This window comes from Nyctereutes procyonoides, unplaced genomic scaffold (genome assembly GCF_905146905.1).
Source record: "Nyctereutes procyonoides isolate TBG_1078 unplaced genomic scaffold, NYPRO_anot_genome, whole genome shotgun sequence".
Classification (NCBI taxonomy): Eukaryota; Metazoa; Chordata; class Mammalia; order Carnivora; family Canidae; genus Nyctereutes; species Nyctereutes procyonoides.
Window position 1 is genome coordinate 13,232,694 of NW_026575125.1, and position 22,033 is coordinate 13,254,726.

Here is a 22,033-nt window from a genome sequence, read left to right on the forward strand (position 1 = left end):
GGCTTGTTGTACATAATACTAAAATCGAAGTCACTACACTGATCTGTAAGGCCCTAAGTAATCTAGTCTTTGCTTCTCTATCTTCATCTTAAACGTGCCCCCCCCCTTGTGCTCACAATCTGTACCCCGGCCTCAATGGCCTTCTAGCCATTTCTGGGCCATCTCTTTCCTGCTGCAGGAAAACCCATGTTATCTTGAGGTCTTGGGTTCCTGGCAGTCTGTGCCCCCCCTTTTTTTTTCAATAGCTGCCTCTTCCTTCTTATCCTTCAGGATTTGTGGACTGTCCCCACTATCTTGTCTAAAGTAGGTTCTGTCAAATTAATTCATTAACGAAGGAACCAGCATAGAGTAAAGCTGGTTCAAGAAAGTGTAGGAGAGTTAGAAGTATTTATAGTCACGGAAAGAAAGAATGCTGGAGCAAGATTGCTAAATTACATATAAAATTGACGAATGTCCTGTAAATAGTAAAACTGTAACTTGGTGGTTATACTTTTTTCTAAGATGAAATTCACTTGCATTGCTATTAGATAAGATTAGTTAGCTAACAGTTTTCTACCAGTAAAGTAGTAAAATGCCTAATGAAGAATAAGTAGTAAATCAAAACAAAAGTATATCCCTAGGAATTAGATAATCCTTGGATGAGTTAATCCTGTTAGATAATGATTCTGTGTGACAATCCCTTCCCTACTTTCTCTCACCATCTGCTCCTTTATAGCATTTTTATCAGTTTGTAAAAGCTCCTTTACAGGTTTGACTAATTTCTGTCTTCCCCACTAGTCTGCAAGCTTACCTGAAGGGAAGGGAGGAGGATCTGTGCTGTGGAGCATTGTGAACACTCATGGCATGTTTGCTGAGTGAATGAAGAGATGAGTGCTTCTGCATGGGGACTGAGTCTTAATCATCTGTCACTTTTTAAGTTCAAACAGTGGGATTTTAGGTTCACCTGAAACTCCTAAGGGGTTTCCTTTTTTTTCTTTTTCAAAGATTTTATTAATTTATTCAGAGACACACACACAGAGAGAGGCAGAGACACAGGCAGAGGGAGAAGCAGGCTCCATGCAAGGAGCCCGACGTGGGACTCAATCCTGGGTCTCCAGGATCCCGCCCTGGGCTGAAGGCAGCTCTAAACCGCTGAGCAACCCGGGCTGCCCAGAAATTTTATTTTTTAAAAGATTTTATTTATTTATTCATGAGAGATACAGAGAGAGGCAAAGACACAGGCAGAGGGAGAAGCAGGCTCCTTCTCAGGCCCTGGTTCCTAGCCTTGTTTGCACTTGAGAATCTGCTGGAGAGCTTGATTTTTAATTTTTTTATTTTTTAAAGATTTTGCTTATTTATTCATGAGAGGCACAGAGAGAGAGAGAAAGAGAGAGAGAGAGAGGCAGAGACACAGGCAGAGGGCGAAGCAGGCTCCATGCAGGGAGCCAGACGTGGGACTTGATCCTGGGTCTCCAGGATCAGGCCCTGGGCTGAAGGTGGCGCTAAACCGCTGAGCCACCTGGGCTGCCCCTGCTGGAAAGCTTTAAATGCAAAATAAAAAACAGAGGTATCAGAGGCCACCTGCAGAAATTCTTATTTAATTAGCCTGGGGTGCAGCCTGAAAGTGGGGATTTTTAAGAGCTGTCCAGGTGATTCTTATGTGGAGCCGGGGTTGAGAGTGAGTTCATTTTTTTTAATAATTTATTTTTTATTGGTGTTCAATTTGCCAACATACAGAATAACACCCAGTGCTCATCCCGTAAAGTGCCCCCCTCAGTGCCCGTCACCCATTCACCCCCACCCCCCGCCCTCCTCCCCTTCCACCACCCCTAGTTCGTTTCCCAGAGTTAGGAGTCTTTATGTTCTATCTCCCTTTCTGATATTTCCTACCCACTTCTTTGAAAGCTGAGTGAAGCATTTTCAAGAGCTTTGCTTAAACTATGAGTACATACTTGGTTATACCAGGGCCTAAACTGGGGTGAGGCCAGAGGTGCCCAGTGTACATAACTTTAAGGGGGAGCTCCCTATCAGGGCCGTATAAGTGCTAATTTGCATTTACAGAATCAGGATCTTGAGAGTGAGCACCTCCTTAAATCTTGGCACTAGACATCTGTCTAGCCACACCCTATTTCGCTGGTTAAAATGGATGAAACCTTAAAACGGGCGAAGCCTTATGATGATTTAGGAGGACAGAAGGCAGGGGTGAAAATGAGGACCAGTGGAGAATTTCTGATAAGGAAGGTACATGGTGGAAATTTGTCGTGGGAGCTGTTGTCCCTTCCTTTCTGAAGACTGGCCATAAGGGAGTGTGAGGACTGAGGGAAGGTATAGGTAAGGTTTAGAGTAGGTTTTATAATGTATTTTGTGTCATGGACTCCTTTGTCAGTCTGATACTCCTTCTTGGCATAATGTTTTAAACGTATACAAAGACATGGTCTAAAGGAAACCAATTATATTGAAATTAAAATCAAGATATATTAAAAATTGTTATATGGCAATATACGTAACTTCTTCATTAATGCATTAAATAAGAGACCTAACAGTGACCTAAATAACTGCTGTACTTTCAAAGTGGTGATGAGCATAAACAGTACTTCAAGATGTCTACAACAAGTGTAATGTGATATATAAGTATCTGATTTTGGTGGGTGACAAAGTTATGGGCACTGCTAATAATACTACGGTACTTTGTTGCCTGCATTCATATTGAAAGAAATACTATCAGTTAGCATAGGGAGAATAGAGATGTAATTTTTTTCTTGACCAAGATGATTGACCCTGCGATTTCTTTCCACATCCCCTCTTGTAGCCTCTGAATGCTGATAGTGCAATAACATGGTTCACATAGCCTCTAGGACTGTGTCCCCCAAACTGGTTATTGATCTAGTGGCAGTCTGGCATAGTCTATAATGAAAGGAGGAAGAATTAGGACAAAAGAGTGAGTTGTTTATAAAATGAAATACATTCATTTCTAAGATGGTTTTTAAAATTAAATCCCCTTTTATGAAATTGATAATGAGTAAATGTAATTTATTCACCATTATCCCTCCAAAAAATTACAAGAGGTGGGATCCCTCGAAGGCAGGAGTGTTGTGGTCATGGTTCTGTCACCATATTGCTGCATGACTAAGACAAGGCCCACTTTCCCCTTCCTGGGCTTAGTCCTTCACCTGTAAGATGTGGATAGTCCAAGCAGGTTTTTTCGGGGTTATTTTCCAGCTGTGAAATGCCACAGTTTCCTGCTGAGTGTTCAAACCTGCAATAGAAAGAATATTATAATTTTCAGGATGACAAGATAGTCTAGTGGCTGAATGTGGGCCCTAGCAATGGGCTGCCTGATTTTGAATGTTGGCATCATCAGTTTCTATTTGTGTGCTTTCAGACAAATTTCCTAGCCTTTTTGAGCCTTAACTGGCGGCTCACTTGGAGAAGGGGTATACCAATAGTACCTGTCTACCTGTCTTGCAGGGTTGCTGTGAGCATAAAATCAGCTAGTTCAAAAAAATTTGGAAAAGCATGTATACTGTGCCATCTAATATAGTACTTACTAGCCACATATGGCTGGCTCTTAAGGACTCGAAATCTGGTTAGTGTTGATGGAGGAATTGAATTTTTAATTTAATGTAAATTTATTAAAATCTAAATAAAAATATCCATGCAGTGTAAAGTATTTTTCCATTAAATGTACCTTTGTTGTTTTAGTAAGACAACGTTTTACTTTAACCATTGAATTGTGTAAAACTGGGATCAGCAAACTTTGCCTGTAAAGGGCTAGGTGGTGGATATTTTAGGCATTGTGAACCATATGGCTTTGCTGCAGCTACCTAACTTTGCCCTTGAACTATGAAAGTGGATATGAATGATATGTAAACAAAGGAGAGTGGCTGTGTTCCAAAAAAAATCTTATGGACACTGAAATTTGAATTTCATACAATTTTCACATCACAACTATTTTTCTTTTCATGTTTTTCAGATGTTCAAAAATGTAATACCCATTCTTCTTCTTTTTTTTTTTTTGTAATACCCATTCTTAACTCACGGGGTATACAGAAATAGGCAGCGGGTTGGATTTATTAGTTCATAGGTTTTTATGCCCAAGATAAATGAATTCATGTCCATCCAAAATCATTTATAAAATATTTCTGATAGCTATATTCATAATGGCCCCAAACTGGAAACAGCCCAGATGTTCATCATAGGAGAGTGGATTTATTTTTTTTTTTTTTAATTTTATTTTTTATTTTTTTTTTTATAAATTAATTTTTATTGGTGTTCAATTTACCAACATACAGAATAACACCCAGTGCTCATCCCGTCAAGTGTCCCCCTCCGTGCCCGTCACCCATTCACCCCCACCCCCCGCCCTCCTCCCCTTCCACCACCCCTAGTTCATTTCCCAGAGTTAGAAGTCTTTATGTTCTGTGTCCCTTTCTGATATCTCCCACACATTTATTCTCCCTTCCCTTATATTCCCCTTCACTATTATTCATATTCCCCAAATAAGTGAGAACATACACTGTTTGTCCTTCTCCGATTGACTTACTTCACTCAGCATAATACCCTCCAGTTCCATCCACGTTGAAGCAAATGGTGGGTATTTGTTGTTTCTAATGGCTGAGTAATATTCCATTGTATACATAAACCACATCTTCTTTATCCATTCATCTTTCGATGGGCACCGAGGCTCCTTCCACAGTTTGGCTATTGTGGACATGGCTGCTAGAAACATCGGGGTGCAGGTGCCCCGGCGTTTCATTGCATCTGAATCTTCGGGGTAAATCCCTAACAGTGCAATTGCTGGGTCGTAGGGCAGGTCTATTTTTAATTCTTTGAGGAACCTCCACACAGTTTTCCAGAGTGGCTGCACCAGTTCACATTCCCACCAACAGTGTAAGAGGGTTCCCTTTTCTCCGCATCCTCTCCAACATTTGTTGTTTCCTGCCTTGTTAATTTGCCCCATTCTCACTGGTGTGAGGTGGTATCTCATTGTGGTTTTGATTTGTATTTCCCTGATGGCAAGTGATGCAGAGCATTTTCTCATGTGCATGTTGGCCATGTCTATGTCTTCCTCTGTGAGATTTCTCTTCATGTCTTTTGCCCATTTCATGATTGGATTGTTTGTTTCTTTGGTGTTGAGTTTAATAAGTTCTTTATAGATTTTGGAAACTAGCCCTTTATCTGATATGTTATTTGCAAATATCTTCTCCCATTCTGTAGGTTGTCTTTGAGTTTTGTTGACTGTATCCTTTGCTGTGCAAAAGCTTCTTATCTTGATGAAGTCCCAATAGTTCATTTTTGCTTTTGTTTCTTTTGTTTTCGTGGATGTATCTTGCAAGAAGTTACTGTGGCCAAGTTCAAAAAGGGTGTTGCCTGTGTTCTCCTCTAGGATTTTGATGGAGTCTTGTCTCACATTTAAATCTTTCATCCATTTTGAGTTTATCTTTGTGTATGGTGCAAGAGAGTGGTCTAGTTTCATTCTTCTGCATGTGGATGACCAATTTTCCCAGCACCATTTATTGAAGAGACTGTCTTTCTTCCAGTGGATCGTCTTTCCTCCTTTGTCGAATATTAGTTGACCATAAAGTTCAGGGTCCATTTCTGGATTCTCTATTCTGTTCCATTGGTCTATGTGTCTGTTTTTGTGCCAGTACCACACTGTCTTGATGACCACAGCTTTGTAGTACAACCTGAAATCTGGCATTGTGATGCCCCCAGCTATGGTTTTCTTTTTTAAAATTCCCCTGGCTATTCGGGGTCTTTTCTGATTCCACACAAATCTTAAAATAATTTGTTCTAAGTCTCTGAAAAAAGTCCATGGTATTTTGATAGGGATTGCATTGAACGTGTAAATTGCCCTGGGTAGCATTGACATTTTCACAATATTAATTCTGCCAATCCATGAGCATGGAATATTTTTCCATCTCTTTGTGTCTTCCTCAATTTCTTTCAGAAGTGTTCTATAGTTTTTAGGGTATAGATCCTTTACCTCTTTGGTTAGGTTTATTCCTAGGTATCTTATGCTTTTGGGTGCAATTGTAAATGGGATTGACTCCTTAATTTCTCTTTCTTCAGTCTCATTGTTAGTGTATAGGAATGCCATTGATTTCTGGGCATTGATTTTGTATCCTGCCACGCTACCAAATTGCTGTATGAGTTCTAGCAATCTTGGGGTGGAGGCTTTTGGGTTTTCTATGTAGAGTATCATGTCATCGGCGAAGAGGGAGAGTTTGACTTCTTCTTTGCCAATTTGAATGCCTTTAATGTCTTTTTGTTGTCTGATTGCTGAGGCTAGGACTTCCAATACTATGTTGAATAGCAGTGGTGAGAGTGGACATCCCTGTCTGGTTCCTGATCTTAGGGGAAAGGCTCCCAGTGCTTCCCCATTGAGAATGATATTTGCTGTGGGCTTTTCGTAGATGGCTTTTAAGATATCGAGGAAAGTTCCCTCTATCCCTACACTCTGAAGAGTTTTAATCAGGAATGGATGCTGTATTTTGTCAAATGCTTTCTCTGCATCTAATGAGAGGATCATATGGTTCTTGGTTTTTCTCTTGCTGATATGATGAATCACATTGATTGTTTTACGAGTGTTGAACCAGCCTTGCGTCCCGGGGATAAATCCTACTTGGTCATGGTGAATAATTTTCTTAATGTGTTGTTGGATCCTATTGGCTAGTATCTTGTTGAGAATTTTTGCATCCATGTTCATCAGGGATATTGGTCTGTAATTAGGAGAGTGGATTTAAAAAAAACAAAATTTCAATATATTCATAAAACTGGATTATTCCATAGCAATGAAAAAAAAATAAACTGCCTACATACAGTACACTGGATGATTCCTACAAAATGTTGTGAAGGAAACTAGTTTCAAGGATAAATATTGAATGATTCCATTATCTGAAGTTCTATAATGGCAAATATAGTCTGTGGATTTAGAGATTAGAATAGGGGTTGCGGAATAGGACAAGGAGAGGGCATTAACTAGAAATGAATGTGAAGGAAAATTCTATAGGGTGGAAATGTCCTATCTTAATTTGGGTGTATGTACTTATATACATACATTTGTTAAAATTCTTTAGGTGGTACACTCAAGATTCATGTAAATTGTCCCTCCATACAAAATATTCCTTACATAATTTAAAAAGAAATCAATTAGTTGTTAACATTTAACATTATAATATTTCTTAGTGAAATCCTGATTTCTGGCCACAGTGGTCTACAGTCCCTTGTGTTTTTTTTTTGATTTTTTTTAAATTTTTATTTATTTATGATAGTCACAGAGAAAGAGAGAGAGGCAGAGACATAGGCAGAGGGAGAAGCAGGCTCCATGCACCGGGAGCCCGACGTGGGATTCGATCCCGGGTCTCCAGGATCGCGCCCTGGGCCAAAGGCAGGCGCCAAACCGCTGCGCCACCCAGGGATCCCTACAGTCCCTTGTGTTAACCATCAACTAGAATTGTGCTGTTGTAGTAGGGTAGACAGTAGCCATACTAACATGGCCCCTGAGCACTTGAAATGTATGTCTGAATCAAGGTGTGTAGTGCAGGTACAATATACACTTGGAAGTCTGGAAAAAAAACAGTCTGAAAAAAAGAACATAAACTATTTCATTAATAATTTTTATCTTGGGACGCCTAGCTGGCTCAGCGGTTGAGCATCTGCCTTTGGCTCAGGGCGTGATCCTGGAATTCCCAGATCAGGTCCTGCATCGGGCTCCCTGCATGGAGCCTGCTTCTCCCTCTGCCTGTGTCTCTGCCTCTCTCTGTGTCTCTCATGAATAAATAAAGAAAATCTTTAAAAAAAAAACCTTAAAAATAATTTTTATCTTGATTATATCTTATAATATTGGGTTCAAATAATGATTAAAATTGATTTCACCTGTTTCCTTTTTTTATTTGAAAAAGTCTTGAGGGATCCCTGGGTGGCGCAGCGGTTTGGCGCCTGCCTTTGGCCCAGGGCGCGATCGTGGAGACCCGGGATCGAATCCCACGTCGGGCTCCCAGTGCATGGAGCCTGCTTCTCCCTCTGCCTGTGTCTCTGCCTCTCTCTCTCTCTCTGTGTGACTATCATAAATAAATAAAAAAAAAAGAAAAAGTCTTGAAAAATTCTGATAAAATATATGTAACATACAACTTACTGTAAAATACCTTAGCCATTTTTTTTGTTAAATAATCTGCACACTTGGGTAGCCCGGGTGGCCCAGCAGTTTTAGTGCCTGCCCTCTGCCCAGGGTGTGATCCTGGAGACCTGAGGTCAAGTCCCGTGTTGAACTCCCTGTGTGGAGCCTGCTTCTCCCTCTGCCTGTGTCTCTGCCTGTTTGTGTCTCTCATGAGTAAATAAACAAAATCTAAAAAAAAAAAAAATCTCCACACCCAATGTGGGGTTCGAACCCATGACCCTGAGTTCAACGTTGCGTGTTCTACCTACTGAGCCAGCCAGGTGCCCCACCTTAAACCATTTTTTTAATTGTACCGTTTTGTACATTGATATTGTGCAACCATCTCCACCATCTATCTTCAGAAATCTTTTCATTTTAGGTATATGAAACTCTATACCCATTAAAGAGCTTTGCATTCCCCCTCACTCTAGTCATAGGCAGGCACCATTCTACTTTCTATCCCTATACATTTCACTATTGATCCCTTATATAAATGAAATCATACAGTGTTTGTCTTATTTGTGACTGGTTTCTTCACTTAAAAAATTGTAGTTAGGGATCCCTGGGTGGCGCAGCGGTTTGGCGCCTGCCTTTGGCCCAGGGCGCGATCCTGGAGACCCGGGATCGAGTCTCACGTTGGGCTCCCGGTGCATGGAGCCTGCTTCTCCCTCTGCCTGTGTCTCTGCCTCTCTCTCTCTGTGACTATCATAAATAAATAAAAATTAAAAAAAATTGTAGTTAGTACACAATTTACAATTATGTATGCAGCTCACCTTTGCTTTCTAGTGGATTGGTATTGAAGGACAGTGAGTAGCAGCTGCCATTTTATTTTATTATTTTTTTAGACAGTTTTTTTTAATTTAAGATTTTATTTATTTATTCATGAGACACACACACACACACACACAGAGAAAGAGAGAGAGAGAGAGAGAGAGAGAGAGAGAGAGAGAGAGAGAGAGGCAGAGAGAGAAGCAGGCTCCATGCAGGGAGCCTGACGTGGGACTCGATCCCGGGTCTCCAGGATCATGCCCTGGGCCCAAGGCAGGCACTCAACCGCTGAGCCACCCAGGGATCCCTGCAGCTGCCATTTTAGATGGGACATGGGTTCTCTGCTCAGCCTCACCTCTCCACATTGTCATTTACCGTTTGCTATTGCATTTCTGTTTTACGTTTATGTTTTTTCTAATTGAGGAAATGGAAGTATTTCTTATATTCATATCTCCATCAAACATGGAAAATGAAAGTATTTTTCCCTTATTTTTTAGAGGGTCAGATGCTTAGAAGCATAGTTTTCTTTGTGGAAGGGAAAAATAGTCATTTATATATATATATATATATATATATATATTTGTCATTTATATTTAATATACAAAGTGTTTCTATGTTCAAAGACAACAACCTAAGATAACATTATGAAACAAATTATTGCCTTGGATGGCTGCACTCATTGTCTCCTTGGCCCTCATAAACCTTTAATTTGAACTATTTATTTTCTTGTGTTAATTTAATTCACTTTGGGAGAAAAAATTCTAACCAACTACTACAAACGGCTCTTGTGATTACTTGACATACATCACTGGATAGCAGATACTTTATTGATTTATTTTATTTTATTTTTTTAAAAGATTTTATTTGTTTATTCATGAGAGACACAGAGAGAGGCAGAGACATAGACAGAGGGAGAAACAGGCTCCTCGCAGGGAGCCCCATGCAGAACTCGATCCCCAGACCGGGATCGTGCCCTGAGCCAAAGGCAGACGCTCAACCGCTGAACCACCCAGGTATCCCAAGTACAAAAAAGCATTTAGACGGAATATTTACAAACTAAGAGTTTTACTTTTTGAAAGCTTGGAGGAGCAGTTTAAGGGAGATGCCATCTTCATGAAAGTTTGCAGTGATAACGATGATTATTATGTATGGTTACAATTCTGTTAAGTGAGAGTTGTTTAAAACCACATAAGCAAAGAAAGTACTAGAGAAATTCAGCTATATTATGTGTTTTGCTGTTTGGTAGCCATCTGGAGGAGAGAGGTTCGTTGCCAGGTGACTAGATCCAGAGAAATGCTGTAGCTGGGGAAGGAGAATGTGTAAAGTGACAGTGTTCTAAAGGATATTGGGGAGGCCTAGTATAATAATGGTTGATATTCATCTTCTTGTGTTTGTATTCTATCATTTCCAGAATTGTCTGTTGAATACCCAGTAAAACACTGATCAGGGAGTTTACAAATGTGAGCATTTAATTCTCTACTCCCTCAAGTAGTGTTTGGGAGTAGAGTCATCCTCTCATGGACAATCAGGGTGCAGATTATTTTATGTAATCTTGTTCATCTTTTTAGATCCCTTTTGCAGACTGAATTGAAACAAATACCCTTTTGAGAAGATAACCATAGGATTAGCTTCTATTTGACTTACTAAGAATCTAGATTTTCTTTTCTTCTGCCTTTTTTCTTTTGGAGTCCATTCCTGCCTTGAGTACTGGCGAACTGCCGAGGTTGAGAAATGTTAAAATGTTGCAAATGGTGGCCATCCTCTTTTTAGAGGAGAGTCCTGGTTTAATTTTCCAGATTGCTTATTCTATTTATGTCTTTTGGGCCTTTGGCTGATTGATCATGCAGGGATTCGTCATATTGCCTACTTCTTTGAATCAAATGTGGACATAGCAACTAAAAATAAACATGATGTGGATATTAGAGAACCAGGGGCCTTCTTTTCCTGGGGAGCTGGGATCCTTGGTTGTTGTTGCTAAGATGTTTTCTGGCTTTAGCACAGCATCAATCAGTGGAAGTGCAGCTGTGTTTGGAATAGAAAGCTGATGGGAGTGCAGAGGCATGGTGATGAGTATTATCCTGAACAATGGATACAGATGCAAATCATTATGCATAATCCATAATATTATCCCCATTTTTAGAGTTCTTTGTGTTGTGTGATTGTGTGCGGTATGCTGTGCCGAGAACTAGAAGTGTGCCAAAGCATCGTTTCTGTTTCAGAATAGTTTTATCAGATATTTGAAAGATAAGGAAATATTCTAGACTGTTGTGTTTCAGCTCTTTGTAGAATTGTGAGGGTGGCTAATGGTTTTGACAGAATCTGGCTGAACGTTGGACTCATTGCTTTAACTTGATACCATTTTTCTTATTCCATTATGAAAAGACAATTGGAGATGGAGTGTGAAAATTCCTTAAGGAATGACATAGGGTGGAAAAACTGTTTTACCCAGTAAGTTTGCCCTAGGAATGAGGGACCTTTCTGTAGGGCAGCAGCTCTGGGCACTGGGAAGAACCAGCTCTGCCACAGATAATGAGCTGTGCGGTCTTGGGGTGTTACTTAGCTCCTCTGTGTCTGTTTCTACATCTGTAAAAGAAGGTTAATGATAAGGACACCTGGGTGGCTCAGTGGTTGAGCTTCTGCCTTCAGCTCAGGGCGTGATCCTGTGGTACCGGAATCAAGTCCCATATCAGGCTCCTTGCATGGAGCTTGCTTCTCCCTTTGCCTATGTCTCTGCCTCTCTCTCTGTGTCTCTCATGAATAAGTAAATAAAATCTTTTTTTTAATAATAAAATCTTTTTTTAAAAAAAGAAGATTAATGATAGTCTTACCGTATTGAGTTGTTGTGAGGATTAAATGACAGCGTTTGCAGGTCTTGATATCGTGCCTCGCATATAATACGTGTTGTATAGGTTTTGCCTGTTTCTTTAGCCACTAACTGTGTTTATACAATATCACATCCTTTTTGCTGGTGCTAGACTAAAGGCTGAGGTGGGAGATCATTCCAAAACCTGAATATTCTCTGCAGTGATTTGACAGCATTTAAAAATGTGAAGCCAGAATGCCTTGGTAAAACTGAAGCATTTTTCTATCATGACTTTATTATAGGAGTCTTCATTATGTCAAAATAAAAATTTAATCTATATTTAGTGCTCTGGAATTTTTCCTCAAAAGTGATTCATCTTTTGGCCATTGAGTTCTGCTTTTCACAGTTTTAAAATAAAGTCTCACTTAAGCTTCTCTGATTCTGATCCTAAAGAACTGCCACTGCCTCGCTTTATGATGTCAAAGACTGATGCTGAGATACGATTTGGGAACCCGGCTGAACTGCATGGAACTAAGGTTCAGATTCCATATTTAATCACAGAAAAAAATACCTTCAAAAGAATGGACGATGAGGATAAACAGGTAAACAGCCTTATCAGGCATGTCTGTTTGATTCTGACCATGAGACCTCACATAGCAGTGCCTCATATCTGCTGTCAAGCTTCTAGCAAATTTCACCATCTGGGATACAATTATAGACTTGGAAATGAGCCAGTAAAGTTTCCTTGTAGCAAGAAAAAGAAGCTGATGTATAGCCAGCCACCCATGAGCCCTTTAGAACCTACTTGAATGTAGAACTATGTCCAAAGTAAGGCTACTGATTTAACACATTTACTGATTTCTCTAATTGACATTTCCCAATGGGTTCTTTGAAATGTAATTTCTAGGAGTTTTTTTTTTAAAGATTTTATTTATTTATTCATGAGAGACATAGAGAGAGAGACAGAGACACAGGCAGAGGGAGAAGCAGGCTCTATGCAGGGAGCCGGATGTGGAACTTGATCCTGGGTCTCCAGGATCACACCCTGGGCTGAAGGCGGTGCTAAACTGCTGAGCCACTGGGGCTGCCCTAGGAATTTTGTGTTTTTAAGTAAACTCTGCATCCAGTGTGGGGCTTTAACTCAGGACCCTGTGATCAAGAGTCACATGCTCTACTGACTGAACCAGTCAGGCTTACCTAAGCGTTTTTAATAGATATTCTCCTCACAAAAAGTTTGGAGAAAGGTTTCTGTGGTTAAATATGTTTGGAGAATGCTGCTTTATATCCTTTTCTTGGGGGGAAAGACTACATCCTCCGTCTTGGAGAGTCATAGTGCACTTTAGCACATTCAAGGTCCTGAGAAGTCCTGCTGCAAAGAGACTTGGAGATTTGTATTTAGTAAACTTCTTTCACCAGGGAATCCTTTCCTGTGGAGCATGTTTGGAATTCCATCTTGGGAAATGCTGCCATTATACACTTAGCAGCCAAGGGACAAGAAAAGGGAGGATGAGCTTTTAAAATTGGAGCACTAGGGATGCCTGGGTGGCTCAGCGGTTGAGTGTCTGCCTTTGGCCCAGGGCGTGATCCCAGGATCCGGGATGAAGTCCCACATCAGGCTCCTTGCAGGGAGCCTGCTTCTCCCTCAGCCTGTGTTTCTGCCTCTCTCTCTCTCTCTCTCTCTCTCTCTCTCTCTTGCTGTGTCTCTCATGAATAAATAAAAATCTTTAAAAAAATTGGAGCACTAATTGCAATAGTCAGGTGGTGATTGATAGAGATAGAAGTATAAAATCTCAGAAGAAAGAAAGAGGTAAATAGTCTCACAAATTAGTAAACTCTAAGGGCATCAAGGTACAGCTCATACTTCTAATAAAGATACTGAATCATATAGAAAAGTCAAATGATATTCAATATAGTGTCTTCTGTAAGACAAATTTGTCATATTTTAGGAAGACGAATCAAAATATTTTTTATTTTTATTATTTTATTATTTTTTAATTTAATTTAATTATTTTATTTTATGTTTTTAAAGATTTTATTTATTTATTGATGAGAGACACACAGAGAGAGGCAGAGACACAGGCAGAGGGAGAAGCAGGCTCCATGCAGGGAGCCTGACATGGGGGACTTGATCCTGGGTCTCCAGGATCAGGCCCTGGGCGGAAGGCAGCGCTAAACCGCTGAACCACCCAGGCTCCCTCAAAATGTTTTTTAAATGTGCTGAGTGTTTAAAGGATTAAGTTGAGAACTAATTTACATGGCTCATCATGATAATGCTGTATATACAATGAGGTTGCTGCAGAATTTTTATATTTACAGTCAAGTGATGTATAGCACGTCCTGTTAAATGGCTGAGTGTACTGTTGCTTTTGTAATTCTGATACATTTTAAACAGGTTCTTCAGGGGTGTGTATATATTTATATACAGGTTTTATTATATATATACACATTTATATATACACATACATACACACACAAATAAGGAGTGTAGGAACCTTCAGTCAGTACTCTGGCATGTTTTCCTACCAGTGTTTGAAGAGGAATGAGAGTCCACTATCCCAGGATGTTTGATACCCTAGGGACTTTCTAGGCCCATCCCCTGGCTGCATGATTGAGGACACATCCTTTCACTTCAGGTTGGGTTTATGCTAGGCCCATCCAATCTGTTGTGAACTTACACTTCAAAAGAAATATTCTATTTTTTTCTTGAAGAAGAGTATTTGATCAGTATCTCAGATTGCTTTTTTATTTTTAGACTGAGAGCACCTATATAGTCTGCATATTGATTAAAAGTACTATTTCCTTGTTACTTGGGTACTCCAGTTTATTGATAGCATTAAAAAAAAAGAGGAGGAAACCCAGTAGCAGAGCAAGGTTGTTTACCTTGCTAGAGTCCTACATAAAATTCACATTTCAACTGAAATTTGAACTGTAGCTTGTTAAGTAAGCCTCCATTCTAGTGGTTAGGAGTGGTTTTCCCATAATGAATTGTTTTATAATTCCCCCAGTGTGGAAAAAGCTGGCATTTTACTTTGGCATAGTAAGCTCCAGGAACATTTAGCATTAAGCATTTTAAATGTATATTTTTAATATCCACATTTGCTAGAAGACTTGATAAGTGTAAATCCAGGAAATAGCCTTTATTAAATGAATAAAAATGGAATTTATCCACGAGGAGATCAGATTTGGGGAGAATGAATGCTATTTCATGTGATCATTGTCTTCCATTTTCCAAAGGAAAATTTTAGTGGAATAACTGAAAGCATTTCAGGCTTGTTTTAGTAATTTAGGTAACTAAGTGCTGGCAAGACTTGATTCTCTGGGAGATGTGAATCCTCAGACACTGCATTTTAACCAAACTGTGTTTTTGAGAAAACATTCCCTCCATTTGTTAAATCAGCCATCTCACCAGCAATAGGGTTGCATTATACTTCATAACTGCAGCTCAGAGCGCCAGGCTTCTCGAGTGATTGCCTCTGAACTCTGCTCTGGTTCTTTGAAGCAGGAAACACAGTCTCCCACGATGTCACCCCTCGCCTCCCCTCCTTCTTCCCCGCCTCATTACCAGAGGGTGCCCTTGAGCCATGGCTACAGCAAACTGCGGAGCAGCACGGAGCAGATGCATCCAGGTAAGAGGCGATCTTGTCCAGCTGTCCCAGCAGTGTCTTAGAGACTCCTTAATCTATCAGGCAGCAACGCCACCAGCTGCTGAATCTCCTGACTTAATTACCTCTGTCCTTGGAAACATGGCTCGATTTAATTTTATACTCTCAAGCAAGGTTTTTTTAAAGAAGAAAATGAAATATATCTTAGTAATGCCTTGTCTCCTCTCCTACAAACTAGTTTATCTTTGGACTTGTAAATGATTTAGACGATTTAATCCTTCATATACAGATTTCATTACACAGGAACATAGCATGTGAAAAAGATGGGTATTGGAATTGTTCCTTTCAGCAAACATTCCAAACATATTTATATAACAACTGCTTTTATGAAACTACTTAAGAAAATATAACTGCAAAAGCAAAAGAGTTGATTCAACCTTTCAAGACTGATCACATAAATGAAAATATTTAGCTCTTGTGTTTGGGAATATGAATAAGGGAAGTAAATGGTAGGGGAAACATTTTGCTGAGAAGTGTGTGAAGTGTCTAGTTGTGGGGTTGCCTGCTTGCTCACATTTATGCTGTGTTGGCCATGTTAGTGGTAAAATACGTTAGTTGGTTCTGAGGATGACTTGCAAAGTTGGCCGCCTAGCCTGCAGTGCCTAAAGCCCCATAAATTCACTGCAGCATCTTGTCCTGGGGCTCAGGCTCATAGTTTAAGATAGGACTAATTAAAGGTATTCTAGAATTGGTTATCCATAATCCTCCTTTTGTATTTTGTGGGCTGTGTTTGAAAATGACCCAGTTTCTGCAGGTTTTTGCTGCATTGAAAATAGTGGTGAGTTCTGGAAGGAATACAGATAAAAATGTGTGCTAGGTTAGAGAGAGGCTGTAATCTTGTAGAGAGAGGAGCAGGTGTGGCATAATGGAAAAGTCTTTTGATTGGAATCCGAAGTCGTGGGTTTAATGTGACTAGCTGTGTGACCTTGGGCAAGCCATTGAACTGCTCTGAACCATGATTTTCTTTCCTCTTTTAAAATGGGGTAATGGTATTCTGGAGGGGTGTTGTGAGGATTAGTGAGAACAGGGGTATAAAGACTGATTAGAAACTCAGTCCTATGCAAATGTAAGATGATGTTATTAAAGGATGGTAACAAAAATGACTCTTCTGAAACTTGAATGTCCCAGTAGGGTCTGAAACTAAGTAGGGTTGAGAATTCTCATTTTCCTCTTAAAGTCTCTCCTGCCTGACTTCTCTAGTTCTAGAAATGGAGTTCTTTTTGATTCCTAATGTTATCTGGGGTTGGACATTGGAGGTTTATGCCCAGCATGGTGCCTGTGATTTGGTTTTTAATTCACGGGTGAGTCATTTTTTGTTCTACTAAATCAGCCTATTACCAAGTTCTACCCTGACTTTTTTTGTTTGTTAGTCCTTTAAAAACTTGTCCGCATTTGCTCTGCTTGTTGCCCTGTTCTTTCTTCATTCCATTCACATTGGACTTCCATTCCCCCATTGGCAGGGAGACAACCAGCTTCTCTCCATCTTTCTGGACTTTTAGTGGCCTGTATCAGAGTTGTCTGTTCCTTCATTGTGTTTTATTCTGTTTTCTAAGTGATAAAATGCACACATTTAAAAATCTCCAGTTTGGGGATCCCTGGGTGGCGCAGCGGTTTGGCGCCTGCCTTTGACCCGGGGCGTGATCCTGGAGACCCGGGATCGAATCCCACGTCGGGCTCCCGGTGCATGGAGCCTACTTCTCCGTCTGCCTATGTCTCTCCCTCTCTTACTAGCTCTCTCTCTGTGTGACTATCATAAATAAATGAAAATTTAAAAAAAAAAATCTCCAGTTTGATTTTTTTAAAAAATTATTTATTTATTCATGAGAGATGCAGAGGGAGAAGCAGGCTCCATGCAAGGAAGCATGATGCGGGACTTGATCCCCGGACCCAGGATCACACCCTGAGCCAAAGGCAGATGCTCAACCACTGAGCCACCCAGGTGTCCCATCCTGTTTGAGTTTTAACATCTGTGTAGCCACCACTTTGATCAAGAATAGAACATTTCAGTCACCACAGAGATACCCCTTTCCAGTCCCTCCCTGGCTCCCAGAGTGAGGACTGTCCTGACTTTTTATCACCTTAGATGAGTTTTGTCTTTCAGAACTTCATATACATGGAATCCTATTGAATGGCTGGACTCTTTTTTTTTAAGATTTTATTCATTTATTCATGAGACACACACACACACACACACACACAGAGGCAGAGACACACAGGCAGAGGGAGAAGCAGGCTCCATGCAGGGAGCCAGACCTGGGATTCAATCCCGGGTCTCCAGGATCATACCCTGGGCTGAAGGCAGGTGCCAAACCACTGAGCCACTCAGGCTGCCCTGAATGGCTGGACTCTTATGTGTCTGCCATCTTTCCTTCGGCTTAGTGCTTGAGATTCATCTGTGTTCTGGATCTCAGTTTGTTTCTCTTTAGTACTCAGTAGTGTTTCATTGTGTGAACGTACCACAATTTCATGATCTATTCTCCTGTTGATGGACATTTGGGTTGTTTCCAGTATTTGGCTGTTATGAGTAAGGCTATAATGAACATTTGTTTGTGAGTCTTTTTGTGACATATATTGTCATTTCCCTGGAACCTACGAGTAGCATTGCTGTACCTTAGGAAAGGTGTATAAGAAACTGCCAGAGTTTTACCAAGTGGCTGTATTTTCCCACTGGCAATGTATGAGAGTTCCGTGTTCCTTGCCAGCATTTGGTTCTCTCTGTAGTTCCCTTTTCTTCAGTGCTTTTAATTGTAGTCATTCTATTAGATGTGAAGACATTTCCTTGTGGTCACTCTTTTATTCTTGAAATGTACTTTTCTAAGTTATCCTTCCTGGTTTTTCTCCAATATCATGAACCTTGAAGTTGATGAGCTACTATTTCAGAGGGTTCTTCTTTGCCTAGCATACCCATAAAGAGGAGTCTGAGTGAACAGTCAGTTGCCTGTATCTCAAAGAATTTGAGTTTTTGGGTCTAGCCATTGATTAGAAGTCTGTTAGGTCCCTGTAGCTGGAAAAAAGGTCATTCAGAAGTAAAATGTTGACAGGTGCCATTCAGTCTTCTGTAAGTCAAAGGAGGGGAGAGTTTGTCTATCTGCAACTTGGTTCAGTCTTGTGATTTTTTACTTCTAATTTATAATACTCACTTCAAAGCTTGTTCACTCTTGTTTTTATAATGTCTATAGATTCTCCCCTAGAGGATTTTCTTTGCCTGTCTGCTTCCCTTTCTGTCATTTATCCTTAGGTCAAGAATTAAGAGAATCCCACATGTCTTCATTCTCTCTCTCCCCACATTTTCAGAACTCAGTTTTTCTTAAGGCTTCCATGCTCTTTTCCATCTGTTTCATAACTCTCTATTGCCTTCACCATGCCATCAACCCATATGACAAACTGAGGATTCTCTTTCCTGTTTCTGTACTCCATCTTCTCTTTGATCTACAGAAAAGCTTATCTAAAACCTATTAAATCTTAGTGACTGTAGTAGTAAATATTCTAGAGTTACTCTTTATTTTTATTTTTTATTTTGTTTTTTTAAGTGTATTTTTTTAACGATTTTATTTATTTATTCATGAGAGACAGAGAGGCAGAGACACAGGCAGAGGGAGAAGCTCCCTCCATGGAGGGAGGCTGATGTGGGACTCGATCCCGGGTCTCCAGGATCACGCCCTGGGCTGAAGGCGGCACTAAACCACTGAGCCACCTGGGCTGCCCTTTGATTTTGTTCTTTAAAAAGATTTTATTTATTTATTCATGAGAGACACACGCAGAGAGAGGCAGAGACATAGGCAGAGGGAGAAGCAGGCTCCCTGCAAGGAGCCTTATGTGGGACTTAATTCCGGATCCTGGGATCACAATCTGAGCTGACCTCAACCTCTGAGCCACCCAGGTGTCCCTCTTTTTTTTTTTTTTTAAATTTGTGACAGAGCACAAGCAAGCATGAGTAAGGGGGAGGAGGGACAGAGGGAGAGGGCAAAGCAGACTCCCCACTGAGCAGGGAGCCTGATGTGGGACTCAATTTCAGGACTCTGAGATCATGACTTGAGCTGAAGGCAGCTGCTTAACCAACTGAGCCACTCAGGCACCCCTAGAGTTATTCTTAATTTATTCCTTTTCAGAAAGGAGTCTCGCTGCTGGAATAGTTTTATAGGAGTACATTTTTCTGGGGTCATTTTCCTGTCCAAAATTCTGCCATGATTCCTGGCTAGTGGGGAATGCATGTGAGTATGTTTTAAATCAGACTGAGGATCTCCAGACCAGTTGGCTTCAGAGCCCCTCTTCAACTTCTCTCCTCGCTCCTGCTAGTCTAACTTGCTAGATGTAGCTAATAGTCAGTGGCTAAGACTTGTGTGCCAGGCATCATGCAGAGATCTTCATGTGCATTATTTGCTGCTTAGCACAACCCTCAGAGGCAGATACTGCTACCCATATTTAAAAAAATGTTTAAATCACAGTAATCTGTATAGTTAAATAATACTTAAATGTCTGTAGTGAAAACAACTGTTCTTCTTCCCACTCAACCTATTTCTGATCTCCAGAGGTAACTGCTTTCAAATCTTATCTGTTTCTTCTGATATCTAATGCCTTATCTCCAAATCAAGATACCTGTTCTGTTTTTTCTTACACATCTTATTCTGACATATGAATCCTAGGAATGTACTCTCTTAAGAGCATGGGCTGTGATGTCAGTGTCCTGGGCCTAAACGTAGACTTGGTGAGCCTTCATTTCTGGCCTGTGGGACTCTGGGTGTGTCACTTCTCTGAGTTTTAATTTCCTTTATCTGTGAAATGGAATAACATCTGCCTAGGAGGTTTGTCCTGTGGATCAAATAAGGAATGTTATATAAACCTCTGTGCTGAGCACAGTTCCTGGCACATTGTAGGTGCTCAAATGTTGCCTAGTGTTTTCTTTTGTGTTTTTAGAATCTGGTACCTGTTTAATTTTTGAAGCTCTTAAGTATTCTTGAAAGTTACCTTCTGAATATCATTCATTGGGTTGACTGCAGACATAGAGTCTTTATTGTGCAGTTACTAGTGGTTCTGTTCTAGCTTGACAATCTCAGAGTGATGAAATCTTTAGGGTTCATCTTTTATTCTTCCCTTTGGAGAAAGATGATATTTCTAGTTCCTCATCAAACCTCTCATAAGGGGACCTAAGAATTATTTCTTTTGCATTGAATTAAATGTTCCAGGTTTTATTCGGGAGAAAGGAGAGCAGAGGCAGTAAGTAGCACCTTTTTACCTTCTGAGTTGAGATCCGACTGAGGAATGAGACGAGTCAGACTGATGATGGTCTGATTATCAGCTCTGGTACTGACAAAGCTGATCGGAGTGCATGTTTTAGATTTGTGACCAGATGGGCTTCATACACTCACTTTCTCAGTCATAGGCAGGTGAGGCCAATCCAGGCTTCCCACAGGAGTAGGAAGAAAGGCCAGTCCATTGAGGCCAGGCCTTTTAAAAAATGATCACCCATGAAACTGAGTCTTTGTTCAAGGCCTTACTGATGAGTTATGTCTATCTCTTCCAAGGGAAGACAAAATATGTCTATCTTTTCCAAGGGAAGACCCTTTGTAAGTAAGGGACTGGAGCCATGAAGCAGGTGGCTTCCTTGTATATGTGTTCCTCCTGTGCAGTAGATGCTCCTTCCCTCTGAAGGGAACCAGAAACATAGGGATAGCTACCCAGGAAAAGCTCATGTTCACTAGTATCCCAACCATGATACAGATTACTATGGTTCAAAACTTCCGGCACTAAGAGTTTAATTCTGGCATTGGGTATTTTATCAAAATGGAATGATCTTAAAAATCCTTCTTTGACTGAACTCTACCTCTGAAACTAATAATACACTAGATGTTAATTAATTGAATTTAAATAAAAATAAAAAAATAATTTAATTAAAAAATCCTTCTTCAAAGGAACACCTGCCTACCAGCTGAAACCTACCTAAGATTTGGATTATATGTTCTTGGGTTGGTGTCTTTTGCAGTTTATATGTTTTTATTTATTCTTAGCAGGGTCTGAAAATCTACTTAATGCTTTTCCAGGTGGTGATTTTTGATGTTCTAATGTATTTTAAATGTGTTATAATGTTGTATTCCAGTCCCTTGGAGGAAATACAAAAAGCAGATGTGAGCCCAAGAGTGGTTTGCTGTTCTTGATATGGTATTTTTACACCTCCTTTATTTTCAACTGATCAAAGTATGCTAAGGGTAATGCCATAACAAGCTGCTCTGCTCTGCTCTCTCTACCTAATTTTACTTATAAGGAAGCTTTAGGAAGAAAGCATTTTACTTTTTTTAAAAAATATTTTATTTATTTATTTGAGAGAGAGACGGAGAGCAAAAGCCAGGGAGAGGGGCAGCAGAGAGAGGGAGAGGGACAAGCAGACTCCCCCTGAGCAGGGGGATACCTGGACCCTGGGAGCATGACCCGAGCTGGAGTCAGACGCTTCACCGACTGAGCCCCCCAGGTGCCTCAGTTTTTTACTTCTTGATATACTTCCAAAATCTTGAATTGGGGGATCCCTGGGTGGTGCAGCGGTTTGGTGCCTGCCTTTGGCCCAGGGCACGATCCTGCAGACCCGGGATCGAATCCCACGTCGGGCTCCTGGTGCATGGAGCCTGCTTCTCCCTCTGCCTGTGTCTCTGCCTCTCTCTCTCTCTCTCTCTC

The 22,033-nt window shown here is 40.5% G+C and overlaps 1 protein-coding gene across 3 annotated transcripts in view; it reads left to right on the forward strand.

Annotated features, from left to right (window-relative positions):
* The window catches only part of REPS2 (RALBP1 associated Eps domain containing 2), a 225,532-nt gene that overhangs the window by 66,382 nt on the left and 137,117 nt on the right, over positions 1 to 22,033 (forward strand). For all 3 annotated transcript variants that reach the window (XM_055339073.1, XM_055339075.1, XM_055339076.1), the window contains exons 3-4: positions 12,162 to 12,310; positions 15,208 to 15,334. In XM_055339073.1, the coding sequence (XP_055195048.1) occupies positions 12,162 to 12,310; positions 15,208 to 15,334 (276 nt within the window). The remainder of the gene's footprint in view (positions 1 to 12,161; positions 12,311 to 15,207; positions 15,335 to 22,033) is intronic.